This window comes from Orcinus orca, chromosome 9, assembly GCF_937001465.1.
Source record: "Orcinus orca chromosome 9, mOrcOrc1.1, whole genome shotgun sequence".
NCBI classification, from domain to species: domain Eukaryota; kingdom Metazoa; phylum Chordata; class Mammalia; order Artiodactyla; family Delphinidae; genus Orcinus; species Orcinus orca.
The window spans coordinates 73,659,155-73,684,627 of NC_064567.1; the positions used below are offsets into that span (position 1 = coordinate 73,659,155).

Genomic DNA, 25,473 nt, shown 5'->3' on the forward strand with positions numbered 1-25,473 from the left:
AAAATGAGCAAGTTCTCAGTTTTGAGACTATCAAAAATGATCAACTGAGTTTGAAAAAGGGTCAGAAACTTATGGAAATGAAAAATAAAAGATACAACTCAGCAGGGGTTAAAGAACTAATTGAAAAAAGGATTAGTGAAATGCAAATGACATTGGAAGAACTCACTTAGAAGGCAGCACATAGGTGAAAGGAGATGCAAAATACAAAAGAGATTAAGAGACACAGAGTAAGAAGTTAGAATGATGTCTAACTGTTTTACTCAGACTTCCTGGAAGAGAGAATACACAGAATATTAGACAAGCAATAGAGGTGTAGTAGCTGAGATTTTTCTAGAACTGGTCAAAGCATGAATCAATAGATTGAGGAAATTCACTGACCGCCAACCAGGATAAATACAAAGTCAACATCTAGACACATCACAATGAACTACAGAATACCAAAGGCAAAGAGAAGACCTTTAAAGCAACCAGATAGAAAAGAAAGATTACCTGTTAGAAATGATGACTGGGCTAAGAGCATATTTGTCATCAGCAACAATGGAAGCCAAAAGGTAGTGGATGATTTTTTCCCAATTCTCCTGTGTAAAATTATATTTCATTAACAAGAGTATATTTTCAGATAAACAAAAATAGTGCATTAACCACCAATAAATCATCACTGAAATAAGTTCCAGTGTGTATATTATAAGAAAAGAGAGGACAAACAAAGCCAAATTTGATTCTCAATATAATTAGAAAAGGCTAGTTATACTGACAAATCTCTGTTGGAAAATCAACGATCTTAGGAATAAATAGGGAATGATAGTACAGAAAGAGCAGAAATTCAAAAGATCATAGAATACAATCAATAAGAAATTTAAAATTTAAGCAAAATGGATATATTTCTGGAAAAATATAATTCACTAAAACTATCTCAAGAAGTAACACAGGGACTTCCCTGGTGGCTCAGTGGTTAAGAATCTGCCTGCCAATGAAGGGGACACGGGTTCGAGCCCTGGTCCGGGATCTCACATGCCACACAGTGACTAACCCCATGCGCCACAAGTACGGAGCCTGCACTCTAGAGCCCGCAAGCCACAGCTACTGAGCCTGCACGCCTAGAGCTGGTGCTCCACAACAAGAGAAGCCACCACAATGAGAAGCCCGCGCACCTCGATGAAAAGTAGCCCCTGCTCGCCGCAACTAGAGAAAGCCTGCGCACAGCAACGAAGACCCAATGCAGCCAAAAATAAACTAATTAATTAAAAAAAAAAGACCACTGAATAGTCCTATAACTATGAAAAATTAACCAGTAGGAAAATGAAAAGATAAACCATTAATTTAAAACAGAAAGAACAGCAGGCCATGATAGCATTACAGGTTAATTCCAAGAAGCTTTCAAGAAACAGATATCATTCATATGATTCCAGAGACCGGAAGAAGAATGAACACTCAAAAATTACTCTATGAAGCATGTCTTATTTTTGTGAAAGGACAGTATGAGAAAGGAAAAATGATAAGCCATTCTTTTTTTCTTTTTATAAATTTATTTATTTATTTTTGGTTGCACTGGGTCTTCATTGCTGCACGCAGGCTTTGTCTCTAGTTGCTGCGAGCGGGGGCTGCTCTTTTTTGATGTGCACTGGCTTCTCATTTCAGTGGCTTCTCTTGTTGCGGAGCACGGGCTCCAGGCACGTGGGCTCAGTAGTTGTGGCTCGCGGGCTCTAGAGAGCAGGCTCAGTAGTTGTGGCGCATGGGCTTAGTTGCTCCGCGGCATGTGGGATCTTCCCACACCAGCGATCGAACCCATGTTCCCTGCATTGGCAGGTGGATTCTCAACCACTGCACCACCAGGGAAGTCCTGATAAGCCACTCTTTTTGGTACACATAGATGCAAACTAACTAAGCAAAAAGTAATCAAATAATCCAATTTATAAATAGTTTGGGTTCATTCCAGGGAAATGTTTTAACATTAGGAAATGAATATAATTTGTCATATTAACAGATTAAGAGAAAAGTCTGTGTATTGATAATCTCTAGGGTATGTTTTAAATCTGAAAGTTCTTTTTTTTAAAGAAGTGATTTATTCTTAGTGGAAGTTTCTAGAACCTTGTCTTTTGCTCCCCAGCAAAGTCGTCCCCAGCTGTATGATGAAAATCAAGAGGAAAATTTGTATTCATAGCAATTTGATACCAGAGCAGATTTTGCTGAAATAATGTATAGGGAGGGTATTGATAACATTACTGTGTTTCCTGATAGTCTACTCTAACTTTTTTGAGTAGTTGTGAGTTTGCTCCTCTAAAGCCCCCATTTTACCAATAATTACACTTCAGATTTCTTTCTATTTTCTTTTAAAAATCGAAGTTGTACAAGTTGACATAACCAGAGCTACACAACGCTGTGGCTCTTCTTCTCTGGCAGTTCATTGGATATTAAGTGTGTTTGTGTGCGTGTGTATGTGTTTTCTCCTTAGGCAAATCAAGAGCTTGAGGCGTTAGAAGAAGAACTGTTGCAGATGCAAGAATCTACTCATCTTTTTGAAGTGACTCTTCCAGAGTACAAACAAATGAAGCAGTGTCGCAGAGAGATAACATTGCTCAAGGGGCTCTGGGATGTCATTATTTATGTTAAGGTAAGACACTGCTTTTTGAAACCATGCTTTTTTTCTTTTAGTATTTCTTTTGTATAAGTATGCGACTTTTAGTGTCTCTGTCATTCTATTTGTGTTTTATAATATCTTAAAATACGTGGGTATTAGACTTTTTCCCCAGAATTAGAGTTCAGATATCTCTGAATTATCAGTGCTTTTTGTTTGCCATTCTGAATGAAACTTGGTATTATGAGTTGACTGCTTCAAATCCTTCTTGAGAGTTATGTAGGATATAAACAAAAATTAATATGTACCACACACATATGGTCACTTGTGCATACAAACCAATGTGTACACCCATGGTTATACTTCCGTACGTGTGCATATATAAACAGACCTAACTAAAAATAAAGTTACTTTGTCTGTGTTAATTAAGTTGCAAACTTAAGTGCAAAAATAAGTTCTAGAGGCTTCCCTGGTGGTGCAGTGGTTGAGAGTCCACCTGTTGATGCAGGGGACAGGGGTTCGTGGCCCGGTCCGAGAAGATCCCACATGCCGCGGAGTGGCTGGGCCCGTGAGCCATGGCCGCTGGGCCTGTGCGTCCAGAGCCTGTGCTCCACAACGGGATCAACAGTGAGAGGCCCGCGTACCGCAAAAAAAAAAAATAATAAGTTCTAGGAACTAGGCGTATTGCAATATGTGTTATACATTATTTTCTTTGAAGTTAGTTGAAAGCCAGTAAAGAAATATATTAACAAGGCATAGAATATGGTCAAGAAACTCATGAGAGTTTTGTCTATAGTGGATGAAGATTTTCTTATGAAAGCTTATCTTATATGTAGAATTATAAAAATATGGTATTTAATGGTAACATTATTTATCAATTCATTCAGAGTATTCAGGATTAAATGATAATGATGGTATGTGTATGGAATTTGTCATTGCTTCTAGAAATTATCATATCACAATGTTTTAGCCTTAGGTTTGACGTGTTCTGACAACTTTTTTGTTTTTGTGGTGGGGAAGTTTTGACAGGTGCAGTTAATGCTTAAATAATTGACTTTCCCCTGGATGATGGAGTTGCTGTGTATCATCAGTTTAGATATTTTGCTGCAGAGACTTGCTTTCACCAAATGTTGTTGACACTTTTATCTGCTTGTGCGTTTTCAGAGAAGCATTGATAATTGGACTAAAACCCAGTGGAGACAGATTAATGTGGAACAGATGGATGTGGAACTCAGAAGGTTTGCCAAGGCAAGTTCCATAACTGTCTGTGACGACGATTTATCTTCCTCAGCACCACCTTCTTCCATCTTCCCTAACCTAGCGTCTGCTGTGCTGGACCGCATGTCCTTATTTACTTCAAACAGGATGATTTGAAACAGGATTTTGTTTTTCAGTCTCAGCCAGTTGCCCTTGTAATCAAGCCTACCTTTCTGTGAATGAGTGGATAAGAGCATATTAGGGCTAATGAATTGATGAGCAGTGGCTATCATCACGCGCTCCCTATGGCTGTCTAGAACGGAGACTGGGAGGTGAAGCGCAGGGCTGAGGGAGAGGTTAGGCTTACGAAAGCTGTCGAATTCTTTCTCTAGCAGCTGTAAGCATGCTGTATCTTCAAAGGTACCTTTCGGTTGTGGTCGTTGGGGTAACTTGTGGATGTGTATGGAATACTGTGACCTTTGTTCTTATTACTGCCCACTCCAACATCGCAAGGGGGCTCAATGTAACAGAACTGAGCTTTTTTGAATTTCGTGCTTTGATAGCTAGTCCCCACGGCCCTGTGCCCTCTGAAGAGAGTAAAGCCTCTTTGGATAAAGCCAAATGCATGTTTGGATAAAGCCAAATGCGTAGCCACGAAAGCCAAATGCCAAATGCGTAGCCAAATGCGTAGCCAAATGCGTAGTTCAGTAGTAGCGAGGCCTTTTGCTTTCTTCTTGCCCCAGAACATCCTCACCCCGACTCAGTCCTGTGCTCCGCTCCAGCCAACTCTTCCCATTTTTTTCTTCCCTTTTTATCCTGTTCCCAAGAACCCGAACTAGAACAGCCCATCATTCTTTTGCATGCCCTGGGGTCACTGTGCCTCTTTTCTGTACTCACTCCCTGTCCGTCTCCTTGCCCAGTGGACTGTCTCACTTCAGAGTGACAGTTTGACCCCCACTCTCAGCTGAAGATATTTTGCCTTTTTCTTTTTTCTTTTTTTTTTTTTTTAAAGAAGTAGCGCTGTCCTTTTGTGCTGTGCTGGGATTGTTGTTTTATTAGGGGTTTTCTCATTCACAATTGTTAATGTTGTTCCGTGAGCCAAGAAGACAGCCAAGTCAAAGGCCCTATTTGACACGTCTTAAAATCATGACTATTTAGTTCCAAGGAACAAACACTCAAAGGTAACCAGCATTTCAGGGCTACCATTTAAACAAGCCAGGTCTTCCGAGGAAGGTGTTAGTAATCCAGGTAACAATCTCAGTTTCCTGCTTATTTATGTTTCTAGAGGAAGCACTCTTCATTGCACATGTCCCGTAAACTCTATTAATTCTCTACATTTAATGACCCTTGGGTTTCCTCATGGGACATCAAGTTAGAGCCTGTGAATAAGAAACCAATGTATCCAAGTGGCTTGTACACAGTGGACTCGTAATACATGAGTGAGTGGATCCTTTTCTGTTTCTCTAGTTTTAGTCTTTAACCTGGGGACTTAAATGTTTTTACTTTCTTCCAATCCAGGGAAATGTAAATTTATTCTTTCAAAGGAGGAAAATGATAAAACATATTATTATTTTGGGGGACCTAGTTTTTTGTCACTTTTCTCTAGGAAATTTGGTCTCTCGATAAGGAAGTCCACGTGTGGGACGCTTACTCAGGCCTGGAAGGCACAGTGAAGGACACGATGACCTCCCTGAGGGCCATTGCGGAGTTACAGAGCCCTGCCCTCAGAGACGGGCATTGGCACCAGCTGATGAAGGCCACTGGGGTCAGTTTCCTGAGTCTCACTAATTGAATATTTTTGTGACTGAAGTGTGATTCCTCGGTTTACATCATTCAACTGGGATGAAGTGGGATTTGGGAAAAGGTTTCTGGTCAGATGCAAGAGGTCCAGCTCTTTCAGATGTGACCAAGGGATAGACCTGCAGATATTCTAGTTTTAGCCCCTCCTATGGACTAAATGTGTTTCCCCCTCCAACGCCCCCAATTCATATGTTGAAGGCTGAGTTCCTAATGTGGTGGTGTTTGGAGATGGGACCTTTGGGAGATAGTTTGGTCATGAGGGTAGAATTCTCATGTATGGGGTCAGTGCCCTTGTAAGGGGATGAAGACCCCAGAGCTTTCTACTGTCTACCATATGAAAATAAAACAGGAAGACAGACATCTGTTAACCAAGAACAGAGCCTTCACCGACAACCCAACCAGGCTGGCACCCTGATCTTGGACTTCCAGCCTCTAGAACTGTGAGAAATAAATGTTTGTTGTTTAAGCCTCCCAGTCTATGGTGTTCTGTTAGAGCAGACAGAAGTGACTAAGACACCCCCTGCCCCCGCCAACCTTTTATCTCTTACTGGCCTATATGACCTGAAATAAGACACTTAACTATTCTGTTTTGAGTTTTTTATTTATAAAGTGAGAGTGATGCTATCTACTCTCATAATCAGAGGGATCTTGTAAGGATCAAGTAAGATAATGTGAAGGCATTTTATAATGTGAAGGCATTTTATCTTATATTTTGTGGAGAGGATCAGAGAGTATTAGAAGTGAATTTAGGGGGAGAGAGAATTCAGAAATAGTGATTTTTTTCTCCCCACAATTCATTTAATAATGACATCCCTCTTTGATGGTCTTTTGATGGTTTTTTTTTCTAATTTTTTTTAAAGATGCATTTTTTTGATTTTTTTCTGATGTAGACCATTTTTAAAGTCTTTATTGAATTTGTTAACGTATTGCTTCTGTTTTATGTTTTGATTTTTTGGCTGCAAGGCATGTGGGATCTTAGTTCCCCGACCAGGCATCGAACCTGCACCCCTGCATTGGAAGGTGAAGTCTTAACCACTGGACCACCAGAGAAATCCCAAATGGTTTTTTATTTTATTGCAAAATATAGAATTATTTCTCATGTGTCTGTACCATTTGAGGTTATATTTTCTTGCCTCTCTACATCTATTTAGGAGCAAATATACCAAACTTACACTTTATTTTTCAGGGAAGGTGACCTTCATGAGTTTAAAATGCATAAAATGCAGCCTGATGTGCGTGTTTTCTGCTAGGCACACATCATGAAGAAGGGCTGTCATGATTTGAAGACAAAGTTTGCAGGGTGGGGAAACTGAGGAAAGGGGCAGCCTGGTGAAGTGGGGGTGGCCTAAACTTTATTGGTCCAACTCTAACACCTAGTATCTCTTAGATCTTGGGCCAGTTACTTGCTCTCTGTACCTCAGTTGCCCCTTCTATGAAATACAAGTAATGCTATAATGCTGCCATGCAGACTTGGTGAGATGAGATTATATATAGACCCTAGCACATAGCAAATCCTCAATAAATGGTCCCTGAAGTTTTTATTATAATACTTTCCATAGAGTCTTTTAGGCATTGCATATTTAGGCTTTATAGTTGATTAATTTATTCTTTCAGAAAATCTTTATTGAGTCTCCCAACATGGAAGGTATACTGTGTGTCCCACTCCCCGCCCCCTTCTCACATTAGCCCCAGTGAGCTTTCTTCTCACCACAGCGTCTTGCCTGTGTCATGCCCTTCTGCAAGCTAGGAAAAGGTAGTTCTCTGGCAATTTAGAAAAAGGCATCTTCCTCCAGGCTGATCTGGGGCATCAGAGCAGTGACTAGATCCAACCTCCAGTTGTCACCTGGGCAGGGGGTCCATATTCACTGCACAAACTATGCAGCTAATCAGGGGGGCCTTGTTAGGCATCCCTGCTCATTCCTTCTCTAAGACAGACCTGACTCCCATCAGCTCTGGAGTGAGGTCAAAAGTGATGCAGAGATAGGGGGACCAACTCATCTGGTTTGCTCAGGACTTCCCAGGTTTTAGCCCAGGAAACCCCCCAGTCCTGGGCAAACAGGGAGGTTTAGTCATCCTGTGCAGAGCGGTGCATGGTGACGAGCAACATGACTGATTGAGGAGAGCCAGAGAGGACTGCACCTTCCGAGAAGCAGGGACTGGATATTCTTAGCAGGGGCAGGAAAGGAAATGGCTTCCTTGCAACTGTGTGGTGGGATCAGCTGTTCATTTGTGAGGGACATGGGTGAGTCTGGGCACTTAGGAAGAGCTGTAGAGCTTCTTAACAAATATGGAGGTGGGGAAAGTGGGGAGTCAATAAGATGATGAGGAAATGTGAGTGACTTTTTCACATGGTAAATATCAATAATGACAGTATAAGAATAATTATTTTTTGCCAAGGAAGTAAGATTAAGTCAATGATGAAACTAGGTTAAAGCACGGAAGCAACTGGGAATTATGTTCAGTGAATAGAGTACCTAAGGAAGAGAAGACAAATGAGCTATTACCTGATTCCTGGGATTTCAACCAAATTATAATAAATGAACAATGTGATTCTCTTTAAAAATGGGTTTTGTGGGCAAAGGAGGTAAGAAATGAGCTGACAAGGGAGGGTTATGAAACTAAAGAAAGTACTGTAGTATGAACGTGGCCTAAACCTCAGCCCTCGCTTCGATGGGTGATGCCTCAGTGACTGTGAGTAAAAAAGCAACGTCTTTGGTTGTCTGCACATTTCAGAACTCGAAATGTACTCAGCAGCTGACTTGAGTATATTTAGCTGTGTTTCATTCCTCTGGCCATTAGGTAGAAGGAACCATTAATATATGTGGAATATAAATTCTGCCTTTTTTTTGTTCCTAATCAGGTCAAGTTTTCTATAAACGAAGCCACAACTTTGGCAGATTTGTTAGCCTTGCGGTTACACCAAATGGAAGAGGATGTCCGAAGCATCGTGGACAAAGCAGTGAAAGAGCTGGGGACTGAGAAGGTGTTGTCCTTGGGCTGTTTCTTTTTACCCTGAGCTAATTCTGTGCACTGGCACGTAAGCAGACTCAGGGAGAAGTCCTCCTGCCATAGTTGTGTGGAGATATGTTTCCCTGGGCAGGAAACAGCTTCCTTCTAGGCCACAGTAAATTTGTAAAACGAGAGAGTTGACCCAGTTGATGATGACGATTATAGCAGAAAACATTTATATATCGTTTACTTGGTAGCAAACACTGCTCTCAGTGCTTTATATTCATTTAATTCTCTGAGGATTATCTCTATTGTACAGATGAGGAAACTGAGGTATAGAGAAGTAATTAACTTACCCAGGTTCAACAAGGGACCTGGGATTCACATTCTGGCACTCAGAGCACTATCCAAAAAGTAAATAATATCTATCAGACCTTTTTTTTTTTTTTTTACATCTTTATTGGAGTATAATTGCTTTACAATGGTGTGTTACTTTCTGCTTTAAAACAAAGTGAATCAGTTATACATATACATATGTTCCCATATCTCTTCCCTCTTGCATCTCCCTCCCTCTCACCCTCCCTATCCCACCCATCTAGGTGGTCACAAAGCACCCAGCTGATCTCCCTGTGCTATGCGGCTGCTTCCCACTAGCTAGCTGTTTTACGTTTGGTAGTATATATGTGTCCATGACACTCTCTCACTTTGTCACAGCTTACCCTTCCCCCTCCCCATATCCTCAAGTCCATTCTCTAGTAGGTCTCTGTCTCTATTCCTGTCTTACCCCTAGGTTCTTCATGACATTTTTTTTTTCTAACATTCCATATATATGTGTTAGCATACAGTATTTGTCTTTCTCCTTCTGACTTACTTCACTCTGTATGACAGACTCTAGGTCCATCCACCTCACTACAAATAACTCAATTTCGTTTCTTTTTATGGCTGAGTAGTATTCCATTGTATATATGTGCTACATCTTCTTTATCCATCCATCTGTTGATGGACACTTAGGTTGTTTCCATCTCCTGGCTATTGTAAATAGTGCTGCAATGAACATTGTGGTACATGTCTCTTTCTGAATTATGATTTTCTCAGGGTATATGTACAGCAGTAGGATTGCTGGGTCGTATGGTAGTTCTATTTTTAGTTTTTTAAGGAACCTCCATACTGTTCTCCATAGTGGCTGTATAAGTTTACATTCCCACCAACGGTGCAGGAGGGTTCCCTTTTCTCCACACCCTCTCGAGCATTTATTGTTTGTAGATTTTTGATGATGGCCATTCTGACTGGTGTGAGGTTATACCTCATTGTGGTTTTGATTTGCACTTCTCTAATGATTAATGATGTTGAGCATCCTTTCATGTGTTTGTTGGCAGTCTGTATATCTTCTTCGGAGAAATGTCTGTTTAGGTCTTCCACCCATTTTTGGATTAGGTTGTTTGCTTTTTTGATATTGAGCTAGATGAGCTGCTTGTATATTTAGGAGATTAATCCTCTGTCAGTTGCTTCATTTGTAAATATTTTCTTCCATTCTGAGGGTTGTCTTTTCATCTTGTTTATAGTTTCCTTTGCTATGCAAAAGCTTTTAGTTTCATTAGGTCCCATTGGTTTATTTTTGTTTTTATTTCCATTTCTCTAGGAGGTGGGTCCAAAAGGATCTTGCTGTGATTTATGTCATAGAGTGTTCTGCCTATGTTTTCCTCTAAGAGTTTGATAGTGTCTAGCCTTACATTTAGGTCTTTAATCCATTTTCAGCTTATTTTTGTATATGGTGTTAGGGAGTGTTCTAATCTCATACCTTTACATGTACCTGTCCAGTTTGCCCAGCACCACTTATTGAAGAGGCTGTCCTTTCTCCACTGTACATTCCTGCCTCCTTTATCAAAGATAAGGTGACCATATGTGCGTGGGTTTATCTCTGGGCTTTCTATCCTGTTCCATTGATCTATATCTCTGTTTTTGTTCCATACTGTCTTGATTACTGTAGCTTTATAGTATAGTCTGAAGTCAGCGAGCCTGATTTCTCCAGCTCCATTTTTCGTTCTCAAGATTGCTTTGGCTATTCGGGGTCTTTAGTGTTTCCATACGAATTGTGAAATTTTTTGTTCTAGTTCTGTGAAAAATGCCAGTGGTAGTTTGATAGGGATTGCATTGAATCTGTAGATTGCTTTGGGTAGTAGAGTCATTTTCACAACGTTGATTCTTCCAATCCAAGAACATGGTATATCTCTCCATCTATTTGTATCATCTTTAATTTCTTTCATCAGTGTCTTATAATTTTATGCATACAGGTCTTTTGTCTCCTTAGGTAGGTTTATTCCTAGATATTTTATTCTTTTTGTTGCAGTGGTAAATGGGAGTGTTTTCTTGATTTCACTTTCAGCTTTTTCATTATTAGTGTATAGGAATGCCAGAGATTTCTGTGCATTAATTTTGTATCCTGCTACTTTACCAAATTCATTGATTAGCTCTAGTAGTTTTCTGGTAGCACCTTTAGGATTCTCTAGAGTATCATGTCATCTGCAAACAGTGACAGCTTTACTTCTTCTTTTCTGATTTGGATTCCCTTTATTTCCTTTTCTTCTCTGATTGCTGTGGCTTAAAACTTCCAAAACTATGTTGAATAAGAGTGGTGAGAGTGGGCAACCTTGTCTTGTTCCTGCTCTTAGTGGAAATGGTTTCACTTTTTCACCATTGAGGACGATGTTTGCTGTGGGTTTGTCATATATGGCCTTTATTATGTTGAGGAACGTCCCCTCTGTGCCTACTTTCTGCAGGGTTTTTTATCATAAATGGGTGTTGAATTTTGTCAAAAGCTTTCTCTGCATCTATTGAGATGACCATATGGTTTTTCTCCTTCAATTTGTTAATATGGTGTATCATGTTGATTGATTTGCATATATTGAAGAATCCTTGCTTTCCTGGAATAAACCCCACTTGATCATGGTGTGTGATCCTTTTAATGTGCTGTTGGATTCTGTTTGCTAGTATTCTGTTGATGATTTTTGCATCTGTGTTCATCAGTGATATTGGCCTGTAGTTTTCTTTCTTTGGGACATCCTTGTCTGGTTTTGGTATCAGAGTGTGGTGGCCTCATAGAATGAGTTTGGGAGTGTTCCTCCCTCTGCTATATTTTGGAAGAGTTTGAGAAGGATAGGTGTTAGCTCTTCTCTAAATGTTTGATAGAATTCGGCTGTGAAGCCATCTGGTCCTTGGCTTTTGTTTGTTGGAAGATTTTTAATCACAGTTTCAATTTCAGTGCTTGTGATTGGTCTGTTCATATTTTCTATTTCTTCCTGATTCAGTCTTGGCAGGTTGTGCATTTCTAAGAATTTGTCCATTTCTTCCAGGTTGTCCATTTTATTAGCATAGGGTTGCTTGTAGTAATCTCTCATGATCCTTTGTATTTCTGCAGTGTCAGTTGTTACTTCTCCTTTTTCATTTCTAATTCTATTGATTTGGGTCTTCTCCCTTTTTTTCTTGATGAGTCTGGCTAAAGGTTTATCTATTTTGTTTATCTTCTCAAAGAACCAGCTTTTAGTTTTATTGATTTTTGCTATTGTTTCCTTCATTTCTTTTTCATTTATTTCTGATCTGATCTTTATGATTTCTTTCCTTCTGCTAACTTTGGGGTTTTCTGTTCTTTTTTCTCTAATTACTTTAAGTGCAAGGTTAGGTTGTTTATTCGAGTTGTTTCCTGTTTCTTAAGGTAGGATTGTATTGCTATAAACTTCCCTCTTAGAACTGCTTTTGCTGCATCCCATAGGTTTTGGGTTGTCGTGTCTCCATTGTCATTTGTTTCTAGGTATTTTTTGATTTCCTCTTTGATTTCTTCAGTGATCACTTTGTTATTATGTAGTGTATTGTTTAGCCTCTGTGTGTTTATATTTTTTACAAATCTTTTCCTGTAATTGATATCTAGTCTCATAGCGTTGTGGTCAGAAAAGATACTTGATATGATTTCAATTTTCTTAAATTTACCAAGACTTGATTTGTGACCCAAGATATGATCTGTCCTGGAGAATGTTCCATGAGCACTTGAGAAAAATATGTATTCTTTTGTTTTTGGATGGAATGTCCTATAAATATCAATTAAGTCCATCTTGTTTAATGTATCATTTAAAGCTTGTGTTTCCTTATTTATTTTCATTTTGGATGATCTGTCCATTGGTGAAAGTGCGGTGTTAAAGTCCCCACTATGAATGTGTTACTGTCGATTTCCCCTTTTATGGCTGTTAGTATTGCCTTATGTATTGAGGTGCTCCTATGTTGGGTGCATATTTACCATTCTTATCTCTTCTTCTTGGATCGATCCCTTGATCATTATGTAGTGTCCTTCTTTGTCTCTTCTGATAGTCTTTATTTTAAAGTCTATTTTGTTCGATATGAGAAATGCTACTCCAGCTTTCTTTTGGTTTCCATTTGCATGGAGTATCATTTTCTATCCCCTTACTTTCAGTCTGTATGTGTCTCTAGGTCTGAAGTGGGTCTCTTGTAGACAGCATAAATATGGGTCTTGTTTTTGTATCAGTTCAGCCAGTCTGTGTCTTTTGGTGGGAGCATTTAGTCCATTTACATTTAAGGTAATTATCGATATGTATGTTCCTATTCCCATTTTCTTAATTGTTTGGCGTTTGTTATTGTAGGTCTTTTCCTTCTATTGTGTTTCTTGCCTAGAGAAGTTCCTTTAGCATTTGTTGTAAAGCTGGTTTGGTGGTGCTGAACTCTCTCAGCTTTTGCTTGTCTGTAAAGGTTTTAATTTCTCCATCAAATCTGAATGAGATCCTTGTTGGGTAGAGTAATCTTGGTTCTAGGTTTTTCTCCTTCATCACTTTAAATATGTCCTGCCAGTCCGTTCTGGCTTGCAGAGTTTCTGCTGAAAGATCAGCTGTTAACGTTATGGGGATTTCCTTGTGTGTTATTTTTCCCTTGCTGCTTTTAATATGTTTTCTTTATATTTAATTTTTGATCATTTGATTAATATGTGTCTTGGCATGTTTCTCCTTGGATTTATCCTGTATGGGACTCTCTGTGCTTCCTGGATTTGATTAACTATTTCCTTTTCCATATTAGGGAAGTTTTCAACTATAATCTCTTCAAATGTTTTCTCAGTCCCTTTCTTTTTCTCTTCTTCTTCTGGAACCCCTATAATTTGAATGTTGGTGCGTTTAATGTTGTCCCAGAGGTCTCTGAGACTGTCCTCAGTTCTTTTCATTCTTTTTCCTTTATTCTGCTCTGCAGTAGTTATTTCCACTATTTTATCTTCCAGGTCACTTATCCATTCTTCTGCCTCAGTTATTCTATTGATCCCATCTAGAGTATTTTTAATTTCATTTATTGTGTTGTTCATCATTGCTTGTTTCATCTTTAGTTCTTCTAGGTCCTTTTAAAATGTTTCTTGCATTTTGTCTATTCTATTTCCAAGATTTTATATCATCTTTACTATCACTATTCTGAATTCTTTTTCAGGTAGACTGCCTATTTCCTCTTCATGTGTTAGGTCTGGTGGGTTTTTATCTTGCTCCTTCATCTGCTGTGTGTTTTTCTGTCTTCTCATTTTGCTTATCTTACTGTGTTTGGGGTCTCCTTTTTGCAGGCTGCAGGTTTGTAGTTCCCGTTGTTTTTGGTGTCTGTCCCCAGTGGCTGAAGTTGGTTCAGTGGGTTGTGTAGACTTCCTGGTGGAGGAGACTAGTGCCTGTGTTGTGGTGGATGAGGCTGGATCTTTTCTTTCTGGTGGGCAGGTCCACGTCTGGTGGTGTGTTTTGGGGTGTCTGTGGACTTATTATGATTTTAGGCAGCCTCTCTGCTAATGGGTGGGGTTGTGTTCCTGTCTTGCTAGTTGTTTGGCATAGGGTATCCAGCACTGTAGCTTGCTGGTCGTTGAGTGAAGCTGGGTGTTGGTATTGAGATGGAGATCTCTGGGAGATTTTCGCCATTTGATATTATGTGGAGCTGGGAGGTCTCTTGTGGACCAGTGTCCTGAAGTTGGCTCTCCCACCTCAGAGGCACAACAGTGACTTCTGGCTGGAGCACCAAGAGCCTGTCATCCCCACGGATCAGAATAAAAGGGAGAAAAAGCAGAAAGAAGGAGGATAAAATAAAGTAAGATAAAATAAAATAAAGTTATTAAAATAAAAAATTATTATTAAGAAAAAAAAATTTTTTAAGTAAAAAAAAAAAAAAACGGACAGATAGAACCCTAGGACAAATGGTGATAGCAAAGCTATACAGACAAAATCTGACACAGAAGCATACACATACACACTCACAAAAAGAGGAAAAGGGGAAAAAATAATAAATCTTGCTCTCGAAGTCCAGCTCCTCAATTTGGGATGATTCGTTGTCTATTCTGGTATTCCACAGATGCAGGTACATCAAGTTGATTGTGGAGATTTAATCCTCTGCTTCTGAGGCTGCTGGGAGAGCTTTCCCTTTCTCTTCTTTGTTCTCACAGCTCCTGGGGTTCAGCTTTGGATTTGGCCCCGCCTCTGCGTGTAGGTCGCCAGAGGGTGTCTGTTCTTCGCTCAGACAGGACGGGGTTAAAGGAGCAGCTGACTCGGTGCTCTGGCTCACTCAGGCCGCGGGGGAGGGAGGGGCACGGAGTGCGGGGCGAGGCTGGGGTGGCAGAGGCCGGCAGGATGTTGCACCAGCTTGAGGCGTGCTGTGCGTTCTCCCGGGGGAGTTATCCCTGGATCTCGGGACCCTGGCAGGGGCGGGCTGCACAGACTCCCCGGAAGGGAGGTGTGGATAGTGACCTGTGCTCGCACACAGGCTTTTTGGTGGCGGCAGTAGCAGCCTTAGCGTCTCCTGCCCGTCTGTGGGGTCCGCGCTGTTAGCCGCGGCTCACGCCCGTCTCTGGAGCTCCTTTAAGCAGCGCTCTTAATCCCCTCTCCTAGCGCACCAGGAAACAAAAGAGGGAAGAAAAAGCCTCTTGCCTCTGACCGAAGCCGGAGCCTCAGCTCCCAGCCCCGCCCACCCTGGCGGGTGAGCAGACAAGCCTGTTGGGCTGGTGAGTGCCGGTAGGCACCGATCCTCTGTGCGGGAATCTCTCCGCTTTGCCCTCTGCACCCCTGTTGCTGCGCTCTCCTCCGTGGCTCTGAAGCTTCCCCCCTCCGCCACCCGCAGTCTCCGCCCGCGAAGGGGCTTCCTAGTGTGTGGACACCTTTCGTCCTTCACAGCTCCCTCCCACTGGTGCAGGTCCCGTCCCTATTCTTTTGTCTCTGTTTTTTCTTTTTTTCTTTTGCCCTACCCAGGTACGTGGGGAGTTTCTTGCCTTTTGGGAGGTCTGAGGTCTTCTGCCAGCGTTCAGTAGGTGTTCTGTAGGAGTTGTTCCACGTGTAGATGTATTTCTGGTGTATCTGTGGAGAGGAAGGTGATCTCTGCGTCTTACTCTTCCGCCATCTTCCCCCTCTGTTGGATTCTGAGTCTTGAGTGTCTATCAGACTTTTAAGATAACCTTTTAAATCCCCTCCTGCTCTGGCATTGTGTTTCAGTGAAGGATATAAAGCTCAGATCCAGTAAAAAAAAATTTGATATTGGTGTGACACTTGTTCCTTTTGTGTGGTGGAATTCATTCTCTAAACCTCATTACCGTGAATTATTTGGAGGAAAAACATTGAGGCCAGTGATATTTGATGTCCCTCTGTTTTTTTTTTTTTTTAATTGTAAAAACAGTTTTTAAAATTCCAGATGATAGCCTAAGTATCGGTCCTAAATTAAACTTTTGTGCACATAACTAAATACTGTTTACATCTAGGTTGTTACTGAAATCAGCCAGACCTGGGCAACCATGGAGTTCTCTTACGAAGTTCACTCTCGGACAGGCATTCTATTACTGAAGTTTGATGAACAATTGTTTGAAACTCTAGAGCACAACCAAGTAAGATGGATATTTTTATTACAGATTTTTTCATTTTAAATTACGATTTTAGATTTTTCCCAAGTTCCAATACTCAATATTTCTTTCTCCATTCATTGGGCATCTGCTTGTACCAGGCTCCAGGCATAGTACCATTTGGGCTCAAAAAGTATGAACACTTGTTCTCAAGGAACTTGCACTTGAGTAGGGAGACAGAGACAAGGTTCCAAAGGGTCTTGTAAGGTGGTGGTACTTGTGCTGAACCTTGAAGGATGGGCTGGTATTCAACAAAAAATGGTGATCAGAAAGGGGTGTTATAGCAAAGGGGAGAATGTTAGTGGCATCTTGGAATGCCAGAAAGTACCTGCCATTCAGAGGTAATTTAAAGAGTTTGGTTTCCTTAGAATATAGATTTTCTTGATAGGAGTAATAAAAAATAAGGCTGGAGGGACAGTCCAGAGCGCAACCTATGTGGTCTTGAATTCTAAGGTTATGAGTTAGTATCTCTTTCGACATGAGACATAAGAAAGATGAAAGAGACAAACTATTCAGAGGAAATAATAACAGTAGTGTTATTATTATTAGACATGGGGCACTTAGGAAAGAACCTGCTCTGAAGAGATGATGTTCTATTATTTTTGGTGTATTTAAAGTGAGGGACATTGATGTAAAGGTGGAAAGTCTGACCCAGAGCTCAGTGCAGAGGTTCAGTCTAGAACTGTAGTTTGGGAGGTCATTTTTGGTGTCTTGAGAATTGATGAGCTAGATAATGAGACGTAAAGAAGATAATCCAGCTGAGAATAGAGCTTTGGGAAAGGCTGCGTGTAGTGAACAAGAGCAAGAGACGTAAAGGAGGCAGAGAGAGAGAGAGTGGGCAGAGAAATCGTAGAAAAAGAAGACTGTATAGTATCATCAGCAATCACAGGATAAGTTTCTCCTACAAAGGAGAGTCGACTGTCATGGAAACAACCTAAGCGTCCATTGACATATGAATGGATAAAGAAAATGTGGTGTATATACGGTGGAATATCATCATTCTGCCATAAAAAGAAGGAAATCCTGCCGTTTGTGATGATGTGGGTGGATTTTGCGAGTATTATGCCAAGTGAGGTAGTTCACTCAGAGGAAGCAAGTACTGCATATTCTTGCTTATATGGGGAATCTAAAAAAGCTGACCTTATACAGAGTAGAATGGCGGTTACCAGTTTCTGGGGCTTTGGGGAAGTGTGGAGGTATTGGTCAAATGGTCCGGACCTCTGGGTATAAGATGAATAAGTTCTGGGCATCTAATGTACAGCATGGTGACTGCAGTTAACAATAGTATATTATATGCTTGAAAGTTGTTAAGAGAGTAGATCTTAAATGTTATCAGCACGCATGCACACACACACACACACGGCAGTTACATGGGTTGTGGAGGTGTAAATTTACTGTGGTAACCATTTCACAGTATATACATGTATCAGATCATCACATTGTACACTTTACCCTTACACAATGCTGTATGTCAATAATATTTCAATAAAGCTGGGGGGGGAAGAATAGTCAAATGTATTAAACACTTAGAGATGGAGGAGGATGAAAAGGAGCTGTTCTCAGTGACTTCCTGGAATTTCAGTGTCAGAGAATGATGGGAAGTGCTCGCTGAACTGCACGACCTTAAAGCAAGGCTTGGTGTTAGGAAGGCTGCCAAGTTTGGTAGTAAACTCAAAGAGGAGGAAAACAGGAGCTTAAGGTCTTAGCAAACTGGAAGGAAGTTTGTTTCGTATTTTCAGTATTGAAAAAGAAGACCCATAACCTTAGGATGATTCATAGGCAGAGACCCCAAGAAGAGTGAGGGAGGATGAAAGAATAAAGTTTTATTCCTAAAGCTGCACCCTGGTGCACAATATTTTTTCCTGCCTTCAAAGAGACACGTGGCCTTCTTCTAGAAGACGCATTACATGTAGTTGCTTATATTTGTCTTTTTCCTTTTGGAAAAAACATGTTATTATGTAATATTTAATGCCATTAATTCACTCACTTAGCAAATACTTACTGAATACCTGTTGCATGTATCGTGTGCTAGGTCCTAGGAATCCAGCAATAAACAGAAGAAGTGTGCTCCCTTTTGATGCTTACAGACTACCAATTTAGATGGTATTTGAAATTCTTTGCCTTTCTTTTAGGTTCAGTTACAGACTCTGCTTCAAAGCAAGTATGTGGAATATTTCATTGAGCAAGTCATAAGCTGGCAAAACAAATTAAACACAGCAGATTCGGTCATCTTTACTTGGATGGAAGTACAGCGCACTTGGTCTCACCTAGAAAGCATCTTTGTTTATTCAGAAGATATTCGAATTCAGCTTGTGAAAGATGCTCAGAGATTCGGCAGAGTAGATGCTGAATTTAAGGTTCGTGGAAGAAAGTCTGTTTTCTATCCTAACAGCTTTGTCCAAACAATATAAAAATCTTGTAAAGGAACATGATTTGGGGTACTGTATTTATGAAAAATATATGTGTGTATTTGAATTTCAGGAGACAAGGTCAGGAAACTTGTCTGTGAAGGGTCAGATAGTCCACAGTTTAGGCTTTGTGGTTGTATGTGGTCTCTGTCACAACTCAGCAGGGCTGCCATTATCCTGTGAAAGAAAACATAGACATTACATAGACAGATGGGTGTGGCTGTGTACCAGTAAAACTTTATAGACACCAGAAATTGAATTCCGTATTATTTTCATGTGTCACGAAGTATTATGCTACTTTAGATTTTTTTCAACTAGTTAAAAATGTAAAGACCATTCTTAGCTTCAGGCCGTACAAAACCAGGCAGCAGGCCACATGTTTCCCAGAGGCCTACACCAACAGTAAGGCCTGGGAGACAGATTCATCTTCATGAAGTAAGAGACTGAGGAGGGGAAACCAGTAACAAAGTTATACTATCAGTTACTGGTTCGTTTCATAAGAGCCACAGAGAACACATGGAGATGTACATATAATAAATGATTTGAGAGACTTTAAGCAGAGAATAATGGCTTTACTCTTTATCTAGAAATGGGGATGAATTATTGTCGTCTTACTAGCTAAAGCAGAACACCAGAGGAATTCTATTTTATTTAACTTTTAAGGAGGAAAGAGTGGGTAGATTGTTTCATATTCATCTCATTTTCCAATGTGAGTGTATTCTTTAAGATTCTGGTTCTCTGTCTCTCTATTTTTTGGTGCGTTTGGTTTAGAAGAGAGAAATTCTGCCTGGACCCAGAGTGGTGGTAATGCCTATCGAATTTATATTGATAAAAACTATGTGATTACACTTTGTTTTTGATGTTCATCTAAAAGTTTAAAAGCAGAACAGACATGGTGTTAGAAATCTCATTTATCTTGCTTTCCCGTAGTTTGATTGTTCTTCACTTTTTAATTCCCTAAATGGATGAAAAATTTAGAAAAGTAATTTCTAATATCAATGGCTCCATGTTTTACTTTCACTCAGGAGTTAATGTTCAGGACAGCTAAAATAAAAAATGTTTTAGAAGCAACATGCAGACCTAACCTCTTTGAAGAACTTAAAGATTTACAGTACAGGTAAGAATAAAACTACAAAGTGATCAATTTGTTATACTTCTGAGATTTCTTTTGAATATCTAATAGTATTTAACACCAAGTTATTGTACGAACAAGTTCTAAATTATTTTATAATTTTGCTTATAGTTATCTAGTTGCCTTATACATATTAGGTGGTACATACATTTTGTGAGTTAATGTAAACAGATCCAAATATATTTCTGTTTTCTAAAAAGGAATATCATTATAGTAAAATTAGAATATCCTATTATCAAGAGAATCAGCATGGTTGTTTAATCAATTCTTTTATCAAAGTATCCTGCAAATATTTATTAAGCAGCTACTGTATGCTAGGAACTGGGATTGCACTCATTTTAAGTCCTTTATTTTGTATATAGTTTAATTATACTAGAAATTATCCTTAGCATGTTAGTATTTTTGAAATCCTTGTCCTAAAGGGCATTTGTAATTTTTATATAAAATTATACAACAGCTAGTGGTCATAAGAATTTTCTGGCTTTTGATTAAAAATGGGCAGATTAGCCACTAAAAGAAGAGCTTTGTGTGGAATTGTGATCACTTTTCATTGCAAGGCAGAGGAGCCCTCTAGATAAAAATATATATCACATACAATTATTTCATAATCTGGAAGTTTTTTAGAGAGAAAGTTGGCCATAATTTTAAAAGTGTGGATTTCTGCAGAAGTTAATTATTTCTTAGTCAGTAATCTTTGAGGGTTTTGGGGGCTCTGCCTCTGGGTCATCTCTGCTCTGCTAAGAAAATAACGTGGAAATGATTCTGGATCTTATGACTCTTCTGAAAACGAGAGAGTTGAAGGTGCTTGTGTTTTGTAGACATTCAGTGGGGAAAGGAAGACCTTAAACCAATTACGTGTTAAGTAAAGCATTTTGTGCTCGGGGCGAGTGATGCCAAATTTGGTCTTCTCTCCTGCTGATGAGAGGTGTCGTTAAAAGAAGGGTAAAAATGAACTTACCTACAAAGCAGAAACAGAAGTAGTTACAGATGTAGAAAACAAACTTATGGTGACCAGGGGGTAAGGGGGAGTGGGACAAATTGGGAGATTGGGACTGACATATACATATTACTATATATGTAATAGATAACTAATAAGGATATACTGTATAGCACAGGGAGCTCTACTCAATACTGTGTAATGGCCTATATGGGAAAAGAATCTAAAAAAGAGTGGATATATGTATATGTATAACTGATTCTGTTTTCACTGTACACCTGAAACTAACAACATTGTAAATCAGCCATACTCCAATAAAAAAAATTTTTTTAATGTCCACACTTCCCTCCAAAAAACAGACAAGTGATAAGTAACATCAACTTAAGTCTGATCTATATTTAGTCTCAACTAACGATGGATGTGTGTGTGTTTCTCCTCCCACTTGGCATGACTTGTACACGAGTCATGAACAAGACGATGATGTCAAAGAGAGGGAGGTAGGCTCTGTGTTAAATGGTGAGCTTCTTGTGGTGAATGGACAGATGAGAGGCTCTGGGTTTTGGTGACGTTTTAATAAATGAATGGGCAAGATATGCTTACAATGATTTTTCATTCCTTCCTGCAGGCTTTCTCTTTGTGAAAAAGCTCTTGCTGAGTACCTGGAAACCAAGCGTGTGGCTTTTCCGCGCTTCTATTTCATCTCTTCCGCAGACTTACTTGACATTCTCTCAAAGGGAGCTCAACCTATGGAGGTAAATATTTGTTTTTGAGAGTCATATTATCCTATGTTAGCTAAGGAATGTCACAGTTTCTTTATCATTGTCAAATGCCACCTACCATGTCACATGTGCCAGGAGCCAGAAAATATGCAGTAAGAATTCTTAATGCAGCAACAGAGGGATGTTAGAAGCAGTGCTCAAGGAACTGGGAAAGGTAACTGCCTGGTTCTCAACACAAGGAAGGGACAGCAAATGTACAAGGCTTAGGGCCCTGCAAGAAGTTAATGGAAGAAACACTGGCTCTAAACCCCCAGAATTCTGGGACAAGGACTGGAGCTCCATTGCCTGGTTTGCAGCTTTCCTGGGGGAGACTGAGTCACTGGGAATGAGATCATGGCTGGTACCTTCTTACAACAACCTTGACTCCAGAGTAACCTTCATAGTTGAAGCTGGACTAGGCTTCAGTGCTGTCAGAGGTGTATTGGTATATTTTCATCCTCTACCTAACACTCTAATTTTCCCCTATCCATTCAAAAAATAATGTAGCACCCATGACAATATGTAAAGCAAATAAAAGCAGCTCTTATCTTTTGTAATCTGAGAGCACAGATCAGAGACCAAGCTTCATGCAAATCCCAAAGCTCTCCTTCCTCTAAACATTTAGTGGATGTTGCCTTTCATTATATCTGTTCAGTTGTTCACATCCATTTAGATCTTAGAATTGTTACAACTGACATAGGCAGTTACTCCTAGACTTGACCATATATCACAGATTATTTTGACGCCAAAGGTTGTGCTTTATCGTTGTGGATTTGTCTCCATGTTCCTGCTCTAGGTATTTTTCTGCCATTTTCTTTGGAATATGTGTCACCTAACACTACGGTTTCCTGAATTCTACTGTTCTCTGGACACAGTATTTATCTTTTTTTTCTTTTTTTTTGGTACGTGGGCCTCTCACTGTTGTGGCCTCTCCCGTTGAGGAGCACAGGCTCCGGACGCGCAGGCTCAGCGGCCATGGCTCACGGGCCCAGCCGCTCCGCGGCATGTGGGATCTTCCCGGACCGGGGCACGAACCCGTGTCCCCTACATTGGCAGGCGGACTCTCAACCACTGCGCCACCAGGGAAGCTCCCACAGTATTTATCTTGATTATTTCTCTCTCATTCATCATTTCTCTTTGGAGCTAAATTCAGATGGATGGCTGTTCTTGCTGTCGGCAATACAAGTACAATCTTGCTACGAAGAGCAAAGTTGTTAGTCAGCTTCGGCAACATTTTCAGGATTACCACTCAGGTATCATTCTGTATATTTATGCTAACTCCCAGATGGCTGTGTAGATAAAATCCATCTAATTAGATTGACTTGGAATCCAGTATCTCCATCTCTCATTTATGTCAGTGACATGTAAATTGGATGTTTTGGGTTTTTTTTTTTTTAAGTAGTTTAAACATGGCAGTTACTACCACGTTTAAGCTTCAGTAATCTCCTGAGAACCTCCTCGTGACCGGCAACTGGACCCTCTGCCCGGGGTGATCATATGAGATAGAGGATGTCATGTTCTATTCCAGGTACATGTTCCTAAACACTTGCAAATCTGAAATACTTAGAATTGTGAATTTTCACTATGTAAATTAGATGCATAAATCTGTAAGTGGGAACATGGCTTTTCTTTTATATTCTTTAAACATAATAAACACATATGTGACTGTTATATTGAACAGTATTAATTATCCAGAATATAGACATGAAACAGTTTTATCTTTCTACAGTTATTAAGCTCAAATGTGCCCTGCTGAACGTCTTTACAGTGAGTAACAGGTCCCTTTATAACATCTTGGATAGGTACTGTAATGCTCTGGTCCCTTTTTATTATTAAAAATTAAAGAAACCCAAAGCAACTCAACAAGATCTAGTTTCAAATTCCAACCTCACCTCTGTGTCAAGACCAGACTTTTACATAATGAACCCGGAGTTGGGATCTTTTATTTCTCCTCCCTGTCAGTTTACCTTGGGGAGGAAGGAAGTGTGTCATCTGTCAGTCATTGCCCTTTCTTAATGCACATTCCTGCTTCTCTGTTTGGCAGTGGCTGTCGACCTTGACCCTTGACAGCCAGTACCCACATGCTGGGTCTCTTGTGGAACAGAAGCAAGTCCTCAGGGGGCAGGGGGAAACCCCCAGGGGGTATATATTGCAGAGACAAGTCCATCTCAGCACTTCCAGTTCTTGCCCTTGGCAGTGTAATCCATCATTTGTTATATCTTCTTCCTCCTTTTCCACCTAGACAGATGTCTGAAGTAGGGACACATCGCAGATTCACTTGCTGCGGGCATCCGTAGTTTCTGTTAGTGATTCTCCAACCCCTCTCACTGGACAACTTAAAGGGCAGAGATGGGGGAAACAGCCCTTCACCTTGAAGCCCCAGGAGGAGTGAGGCAAAGCCAGAGCATCCTCCTCTGGGCTGCTAAATCACAGGTGTGAGGATGTCCACCTGTCCCCCCCTCCTCCCTGCTGTACTTTCACAGAAGGGGTGTATGGAGGCAGATGATGGTAAGGCATCAAGATGTGTCTTGTCAAGCCCTGGAGGGACCAACCTGTCCTCACTCCTGTCTGCTGTCTTCAGCGCATGCACTTGCCCGATGCCTCTTTGTCCTTAATTGAAGTCCTAGGCTGGTGCTCGAGGAGCAGATGACTCAATATACACTTGTCACCCATTCTCTTTATGTCCTTTTAAATCATCAAAAAGTGCTTCAGGCCTTAGACAACCTGTTGGCATCAGGGATATGCATCCCTGATGCCAACATTTTTTTTTCATTATCCTTCCTAAATTACAGGATGAGGTTTTGCTTTTACATATATATATATATATATATATATATATATATATATAAACTTAAAAGGTGTACCTTTAAAATCATTCTTTTTATTTTCACAGCATCACTTCAGTATTTCAGAGTGTTATTGTTAATACCAGTGCGACTTATCATGGAAGTCTTCCTGTCTACCTAATTCATAGTGTTGTAATCATAAGTTCTAAACCCCTGAATCTCAGGTACATTTCTCAGTAGTAGTACTAGTAACACTCTTTAATGAATGACTAGGTAATGTAAGACATTAAAAAGATTTTAAATTTTAATGTAGCTGAATATTGAAGTCACCGCATAGAGAATCTCCAAAATGGCTCACAGCCATTCTGATGAGTACTAACAACAGTGCTGTCTGTGTCATATCAACAAAAGGAGATGGGGTATTTCTGCTTATGAGCTGAAGGGGTCTGGCTTTGCGGCTCCAGAGTAAATGCGGTACACAGTTCTCCTGACCTGCCAGCTTTGAAATGATTCGATTTTTGAAACATTTGACATTTGAGATACATTATTTTGAATTTTGCTCAAAATGTGATTTCATTGAGATCCTTTTGTTACACGAATTAAACGTTGAACAATTCGATTTCACCTCAAATGCTATCACCCTTTTAGGAAAGGTTTGTCATTAGCGAAAGTGTTTAGCTGCCTCTGAAGTGCAGATACCACCTGGGAGCAACTTGTTGGGGTGAAGGATTGAAAAGGGGCTAAGGATGAGTTGAGTCATCTAGAGCCGCAGTCAGCTTCTTTCCCTGCAGTGGTTCTGCAAAGTCAAGGTGTGATCTCAGCCCTTGGTCACTTGCTGTGGAATAGTTAATGCTTTTAGCAGTTATGCCAAAGGGCCTAGCCTTGCTACACTCTTTCTTTCATCATCAGAATCAGTTTCAGGCCACCAGACACAGCTTTTCCGTCTCTGCCTTTTGTGCTAACATCCTGAATGTGTGCCCTGTACTGTGACGGAGATAACATGGCAACTGCAGCTTGTGGGATAACAATGCAATTGC

At 40.2% G+C, this 25,473-nt stretch overlaps 1 protein-coding gene across 1 annotated transcript in view; it reads left to right on the forward strand.

Annotated features, from left to right (window-relative positions):
• The window catches only part of DNAH11 (dynein axonemal heavy chain 11), a 315,752-nt gene that overhangs the window by 71,149 nt on the left and 219,130 nt on the right, over nt 1-25,473 (forward strand). The window contains 8 exon segments of the mRNA XM_049714548.1: nt 2,453-2,611; nt 3,740-3,823; nt 5,379-5,537; nt 8,433-8,555; nt 16,278-16,400; nt 18,548-18,772; nt 19,849-19,940; nt 21,518-21,644. Coding sequence (XP_049570505.1) covers nt 2,453-2,611; nt 3,740-3,823; nt 5,379-5,537; nt 8,433-8,555; nt 16,278-16,400; nt 18,548-18,772; nt 19,849-19,940; nt 21,518-21,644 — 1,092 coding nt within the window.